The sequence below is a fragment of the Agrilus planipennis genome, unplaced genomic scaffold (genome assembly GCF_000699045.2).
Source record: "Agrilus planipennis isolate EAB-ADULT unplaced genomic scaffold, Apla_2.0 scaffold136, whole genome shotgun sequence".
Taxonomy (NCBI): domain Eukaryota; kingdom Metazoa; phylum Arthropoda; class Insecta; order Coleoptera; family Buprestidae; genus Agrilus; species Agrilus planipennis.
In genome coordinates, this window is record NW_020442447.1 from 583958 (window position 1) to 592344 (window position 8387).

Genomic DNA, 8387 nt, shown 5'->3' on the forward strand with positions numbered 1-8387 from the left:
GATCAGTTTTTTGCCAGCAAAGACCAAAAATTTTATGAGCGTGGAATTATGCTACTACCAGAAAGATGGCAAAAGGTGTTGGACCAGAACGGTCAATATATAATTTAATAAAGTATTTGTTTATTATACGAAAACTGTCTTTCATTTCCCAAAAAAAAAACGAAATGACTTTCCGAACAACCCTATATATATTAACCTATTACTCATTATTAATGAAAATAAAATATAATTATGCTATAACTACCAAATTACATCTAGTGTACTCTGGTAGTAAATAGACGACTGTTGTGAAATTTACCTTCATTTTTATAAATATTAACAATTAATAAATCAGTTCAGTATTACCTAAAGACTATTATGTTGACGCCCTAGTCCCAGAAGGTCAAAATGCTGGAAAAGTTAAATTCATTAAAAATAAAATAGCAAAAATACTAAATGCAGCTGGGTTTCCATTATAATGATTTATCTCAAACATCTAAACGTCTTAAAAAATACTCACTACAGTTTTAATATAATTCATCAACTTGTAGAAGCTCAGCATGGAAAACATTAGGTCTCTTATGAGAATCAAATAGAGACATTTTCCTTTATTCTATAAAGTCATGTCAAGATCAGCCTGTCACTAAACGCAGTGTTTTGTATTACAGATCTTTGACCATTTGTTCCTATTAACTTCGACTGTTATGATTGCAAAGAATATTATAAAAAAGCTTTAGTTGTGAAAATTGAGTTTGGTTGAGTCAGTTCCAGTAAACCTATATACTACAAGTTGGAAAAAATTCCATGATGAACTTGACATATTCAATCAATTAAAAATTTCTTGACATATCCTACGTCAATTTCCGGTATCTATTGAGTTGCATTCTTTTTCGGATACTAACGAATCTGCTTGTGTGTATCTAAAGTCAATCTATCAGACGGGAAAATATTACGTACACTTAATCTGTGCTAAAACATGTTTCGCACCTTTAAAAACGATTATGATTCCGAGTTTAGAGCATTGTGACGCATTGGTAAGCGCAGAGCTGACTTTAAAAGTATTATGTCTTCTAAATTGATTAAATATCTGAAATTCGTTATGTAATTATTTTTGGTAAAACTTCCGAATCGCGGCTTTTTCGAAAATGCAACTTTTTTTTGCTGGAAATGACGTAAAATGGCCTGATTATGAAAAACTTACATGAAATAATCCGGGGGAGGGCCTTTTTAACGCTTTTTTTTGCAAATTAATATTTGTAGATCACACGTCAAAGTTCACACCTCATTTTCATAGTCGCTACCCCAATTTTCATTAATAATTCAACTCCTGTAGTACGGGTTTTAGTTAAAGAAGGTGTATTTATAAGAAACTCATAAGAAAACGTCGAAGGAAAGGTGTTTTAATGCTTTTTTCGGTGCAAATAAGTGATTTATAGGTGTATAACCTCAACAAATTCATAGTCATTTATCATACGTCATAGTCACGTCTAGTCTGTTGTTTCTGAGTTCGCCTCTACAGTTTAAGTTTCATTCACTTAAAAAGTGATGTTCATTGAGCAGTTGTTTTTAACATAAATTTACAAATAGGTACAGACTGCTCCAATTTGTAGAAGGTGCAGGTATTATATATGTATAGGTTTGGAGATGTATATGTATTAGTTGCCAACCTTCGAAATACTCGACAAAATTTTGGTTAGCACCATCGCTGAGTTAGCATACGACGAATTAGGTCGACGACGAATTAGGTTAACAGTATTTGTAAAATCAGTTTTACATTAAGGGCAGACTTAAATGCACATATTAAAACACATACAGGACCAGGTAAAACTTACAAGTGGAGGTATTGTGAAAAAATTTTTATTTATGAGCGCAATTTACAGAATCATGTAACTATNTTTCCTTTATTCTATAAAGTCATGTCAAGATCAGCCTGTCACTAAACGCAGTGTTTTGTATTACAGATCTTTGACCATTTGTTCCTATTAACTTCGACTGTTATGATTGCAAAGAATATTATAAAAAAGCTTTAGTTGTGAAAATTGAGTTTGGTTGAGTCAGTTCCAGTAAACCTATATACTACAAGTTGGAAAAAATTCCATGATGAACTTGACATATTCAATCAATTAAAAATTTCTTGACATATCCTACGTCAATTTCCGGTATCTATTGAGTTGCATTCTTTTTCGGATACTAACGAATCTGCTTGTGTGTATCTAAAGTCAATCTATCAGACGGGAAAATATTACGTACACTTAATCTGTGCTAAAACATGTTTCGCACCTTTAAAAACGATTATGATTCCGAGTTTAGAGCATTGTGACGCATTGGTAAGCGCAGAGCTGACTTTAAAAGTATTATGTCTTCTAAATTGATTAAATATCTGAAATTCGTTATGTAATTATTTTTTGTAAAACTTCCGAATCGCGGCTTTTTCGAAAATGCAACTTTTTTCTGCTGGAAATTAATTAAATTTTTTTAACCTGAATATAGGTTTACGGAAATTGACTCATCCTAACTCAATTTGCACAACAAAACCTTTTTATCATAATTTTTGTAACTATAACAGTAGGGGCTAATTGGCCCAGATGGTCAAAGATCTGCGATATAATGGACAAAATACTGCGTTTATTTACAGGCTTATCTTGACATAACTGTAGAATAAAATAAAACCCAGCTAAATTTAGTATTTTTGTTATTTTAATATTCATGAAGTTAACTTCTTCGACAGTTTGACCTCCTGTGACTCAATCGTTAACATAAAGGTTTTTAGCTAATACTGAACTGATTTCTTTGATTGTTAATATTTACATTTTCCAACTCTTTTATGCAGCGAGTTGGCAAATGACAGATGATAGATAGCACACCACAATATTATCTGTAAAAGGGATTTTTGTTTATCAAAGTGAGAGCTTGAATGTTTAAATCTGCCCTAACTCGTAGTATACCATAATCATCGATAAAGGCTTTAATCGCAAAAGCTTGCTATTAAATTTTATCTAACCATATTGTTTCAAAATTGTATCTACGAAGATTTTCTTACAGTGTTATCGCAGGTATAAACGTGTTTAAATTAGACCTTTATACCCCTTAAGCCCTGATCCTTAAGATCCTGAACCCTTGGCACCAGGGCACTTTCTTTGCATTCCTTTTTCATTGAATGTACAGCCCAGATATTTAAATTCTCATACTTGTTCTAATAATACTCCGTCTATTTGTATTTGCAGATTGGTTATTATATCGATTTTCATGTTCATTCCTTTTAGCGCTTCGTTCCAGATATTTACGTTGAACTGCATGACAACTCTTGGCAAGTATTGCTAGGCCATGAGCAAAGGCGCACTCGATTATTTCTGCAATTTCGAAATTTCTATAGCCTAAATGTAGTTTTTTCATCCACGGTCTGGTTTCTTTGATAACTTCGTCCTTCATTTTAATAAATAGAAGAGGACTGCCGTGCTTTAATTCTTTCTCGATCATGAACTCATCGGTGTTGGTATGACCTGTTCTAACGACATTTCTTTTTCTTTACTTTAGTATGTTTTATGAGACCAGTCTATCTACTATATCAAACGCTTTTTCCAAGTCTAAAAATACTATATTTAGGTCTTGATCTACAATCTTTTCGGTAATTTATTTTATTGTAAAAATGCGATCCTGTATATTCAATCCTCTTCTGAAACTACTCTGAGTGTCTGTAAACTGATTTTCTGTTTTGTTGTTCAATATCGTTGCTACGATTCCCTTATAAATCTTGGTCACAACGTTCAAAAGTGTTATCCCCCTACAATTTTTACAGTCCTTATTATCCCCATTTTTAAATATACGTATGACTATGCCAATCTGCTAGTCTGTTGGTAGTTTCTTTAACTTGAACACCAGATTATTGTTTCAATATTTATTTGTCCGGAAAAAAGGAAAAAAACATCAAGGTTGATTGTTGATAAGGGGACTCAAGTAGACCTAAAGTGTTGTTAATTAATTGGTTTGTGTTTATTTATTGATCAAATGTGTATATAGCTATTTCATACAATACTGACAAAGAATAACACATACTTCTATGAAAAATATTATGACAATGGTATGTGTTATCTAAGTTGGCACTGTAAACTGTTCTTCAGTCTCTTCCTGTTCGTCATTTTCCTCTGGAACTTCTTGTACAATATCATTTTCCGTAGCTGGTGCACAAATTGCAATAGAGTTATCTGCATCAATAAACTCCTTAGCTTCAGTAGCATATATTCTGAGAATTACAATAGACCCTAAACTCGACACGTTTTTGTTTACTTTTGCGATCTTAATGATCAGTTACTGTACCAGATGTGGATACTGTTACCTATTCAAATGTTTACAATACAGCTAATCCTTCTAACAGATATAATTCTCCGAAAATATCAGTTAAATGTAGTCGCTTAAAGAGATATGTCATAATAAGCAATGTAGTAAAAATAGTGTTTTTTTTATAAAACAGAATTAAGCCGGGGCCTATGATTTTGGTCAATATAACCGGTATGTTGTTCTAAACGATGTCGTAATAAACGGTTTTGACTGTAATTAAACACGATCTAAATTATATGCATAAATAAAAGCTACTTACGTTGATTATTATACGACGAATAGCTAGCAAATGCAGCACCTAAAAATAAACAGAAAAAAAATCAAAAAGAATGTTTAGCATTAGATCCGCAGCAATAACGTAAAATGAAAGGTATAGCAGTCGTGAAAAGTTTCATGAAGAGTGTAATTCGAACGGAACAATAAGTTTAAATAATATTATAATAAATAACAACCTTGGCACCTGTTATCGACACACTTCAAATATAAAAACAAAGTTTTTCTACAATATAAATAAGTACCTACAGTGGATATGAAAACAAATTACCTGCAATTGAAGAAGTTCACATATCGTCAAAGACTATGCTGTTAGATACCCATCACAAACTTTAATTGGTAGTTTAAAATAAATTGGGCATAAACCTCAAATTAAAATTGATAATTTTTCTACATACGATAAGATATTGTCACAGGTTATTACCTTATTTATAAAACTCGTTCTTGTTTAACATAAGTGCAAAACACATTTTCTAAATTAATCGAATGGTTTTGGATTTTCATACGAATATTTATTACATTTTAAGTTTTGCAGGCAAATAGGTATTTTAATGGGGTATTCAACGATCAAACTAAAAAAAGGTTGATATATAATGAATCAACGTTTAAAACAATAAGTAACTAAGTATACCTATGATTAAAAAGGTTTGTTTGGAATGTATCTATTTGTAAATCCAAGATGGATTTTAAACCCGCAATGAGGGTTCAACGAGGGGAAATCCCCTTAGTTTTCTGCCAACTAAGCTGTATATATCTTTAGAATCGCCCATTAAAATTTCGGTAATTATATCGCAGAATCCCACTTCTGATGACTTTGAACATTTCGTATGTTGTAGAGTTGGTCATACTGAATAAGAATATATATATGTATATATGTTGAGCTCGAAAATCACGTCTTTACTCTTTTTTTCAGCTTTGGAAAATGAAAAACTACGACAACGTCTTATATATGATCGCTAATACGTCGCAAATCATTCAAGTAAGGTTAGGTTAGATGGGTGGGAAAACTGGGGGGTTGCGTTTGTATTTAAAGTATGTACAAGGTTTTAATAACTCCTTCCCCCCTTTTACCCTCAATCCAATCTTAGGTAATTGCTGAAAAGGAAGTAAAAAAAGGTGAAGATCTGGATTCCGCACCCTTGTTCTGCATGACAAACTTTACAATACACTTTTTCAAAGTCATAGGAGGTGTGGGGTTTCACGACATAATTGCCAAAATTTGCACATAAGGAATATTGCCTATAATAAAAAAAAGTCACTTCTATGTTCCAAACCTAACCTAACCAAACAATAACGTCACTGATGCACGTACATCAGGCGATCGCACCAGAACCGCATAAACACAGATAAATCTGATTCTCAGTTTACTAACGTGTTGTATTTATTTTATTTAAAGAAAGCATTAATCTTATACATTTCCTACTACAATACCGGAATTTCATTCAATTTCCAGGATATGTGTGTATTAAAAAGTCTTTGAAACAGTATTTTATAGATTTTCTAAATAGCCTCGGGATTGTGTACAATTCCTAGATTTCATACATTTTTGGTAACATATATACAGGTATCTAGTAACAAGTCGTTTTTCGTTATTCAATTTTCTAAATAGTGTTTTCAGAGTACAGAAGTGTTGTTCGTATAATGACAAGTGTGTATCACGTTTATTTCAAGTGCTTTAAAGTAACGAATCGCAAAGAACAAACTACATTGCTTTATAATATGTATGTATCGTGAGTGCCGAACAGAAGTTAAATATTTCACTATCGCATTTTTTTTCATGTAGCATGAGCGAAAATGCAATTTGGTGAAACCAAGGAATATGTTTTTTCAACAACTTTTATCTAAATATATCATCTGCTTCTCGAAAAACTTTGTCTTAAACTAGCCGACGTTTTAATATTCGTTTAGCTTCGCTTAACACCCCTCAAAAGTTATAAATTGCATTTATCGGACTTATATTCCATGGGGTGTCGCAAGAGTCAAGAATATTTTGTTCTTGTCTTCAAAACCTAGACATTATTAAGAGCAAGAACTTTTATGAGGTACGACTCTATATCAAGATGAATAATTCGAGAAACATCTTGTCATGACCGCTCATTCAAAATCTTGAGTATATCTCGTTCTCGACTTAGGGCTAACGGCGATGCAGAATATTTTTCTATGTATTTATATTTTTTGATATCTGGAAAATATAGTGATACCCCGTTTTTCGTTCCCCCCATCCTGAGCTAATCTCCGTATTTCCCCAAAATTGAAACATCCCAAATCTAATTACTATTTGCGAACAATATCCCAATCTAGGTCTTTCCGTGCCTGTTTACTCAAACAACTGCTTCCAGTATGTCTTCAAAAACTAATCAAGTTAAATTCAAATATAAAGAAACTACGTTTTTAAAATGTTTATTTAACCACGTTTACAACTTTGACGAATTAGAAAATTGCAATTTTGTCTTAGATTATGATAGATGTGTTTCAATCTGTATGTAAGAAGCACAAATGTTGGATTGCGTCCAAACGATGAACGTAGATCGCGTTGCGTACCTATTCAAGTTCAAAATTCGTTTATTGCAATGTATAAGCGTAACTTTAATTTCAAAAGGAAGTAAACAGAGGAGTGTGACACGAGTGCGAGTGGCACTTGTCAATAATTAATATAACCGCAACATGCATATTATAATTGTATTTAACTACAATAATACATGTTAACTTATGATTTTAGCTCAACGATCTTATCGTTAGCATTAAATGTCGTATAACACCTTTTTATGTTTAATTAAATAAACTTTGAAACTTGATACTGGCTTAAAAAGTACCAAGATTCATATCACTGAAATTAGTAAACTTAACTTATTTGTTTGTTTAATTGTAAATCAGTATTTTATGATAAAAGGAACGACAAATTTTATAGCACCATGCAAAACCAAATTTTGTAAATTAAAAATTTATTTGGGGAAGAAATTTGCAGGATAATTGTATGAATAATGAATAAAGGATAATCCTAGTAAAGGATTTATTTTTTTTCGGTGAACTTACCAAAAGTAAGTAATAGAAACCCTACAAATTGCACCATTATGACCAGCACTGTTACACACCCGAAAATGAATGAAAAAATACATATAGGAAGATTGTCAATTCGGCAATTTATAGACAGATTGGCTCGTGGCTCTTAATGAAATTGATACAATTCCCGTATCAGTCATTATCTTTATAAGACAACAATGTAACAAACACTTAGCGTTTATAAAAGTTTAACAATGGAATTTTCAAGAGTATTTAACAAATAACATTCCAAAATTTAAATTTCATACCTATGTTAAAGTGGACCTTGATATACCTTCATAAAGTTTTCAACCTAATTCTGCTACTCTAAAAATTATTCCTGGTTTAGAATTACGTATTTGCCCTTAAAGGTTATTTATTTAACAAATACAGTTAACCCAACAGGAATTACTCGAATGTAGCTCAAAGACTATTTCTTCTCTCCTACTCTCCTGTTTCTGATATATGAATTTTTTACAATTAAAGCAAAAAGTATGCGCTAAATCAAAATAATCACCCTGTAGTCTTTCATATTTATGTATTTCCCGTAAAAGTTAATCAAAGATGTGATGTGTTTGCAAGATTGCACAATATTCATATGAATTTAAAATTAGAACTGATAGCACTGATTTCAGTAGACAAGGGAATTGTTTGTCATAAAATCGTTAGAGATAAGATTCATTGGTGACAAATAATCAAGTACATATGCATTTATTTGAAATCCATGTAGGCTTTTTTCCGTTGTTGTCTAGGGTGAATAA

The 8387-nt window shown here is 31.8% G+C and overlaps 1 protein-coding gene across 1 annotated transcript in view; it reads right to left on the reverse strand.

The window, feature by feature from the left end:
• Positions 1-7720, reverse strand: part of LOC108737276 (carbonic anhydrase 2-like) — a 23015-nt gene extending 15295 nt beyond the window's left edge. Inside the window, exons 1-2 of the mRNA XM_018470016.2 lie at positions 7621-7720; positions 4574-4612 (exon numbers count right to left, since the gene is read on the reverse strand). Coding sequence (XP_018325518.1) covers positions 4574-4612; positions 7621-7657 — 76 coding nt within the window. The 5' untranslated portion in view covers positions 7658-7720. The remainder of the gene's footprint in view (positions 1-4573; positions 4613-7620) is intronic.
• Positions 7721-8387: the final 667 nt, after the last annotated feature.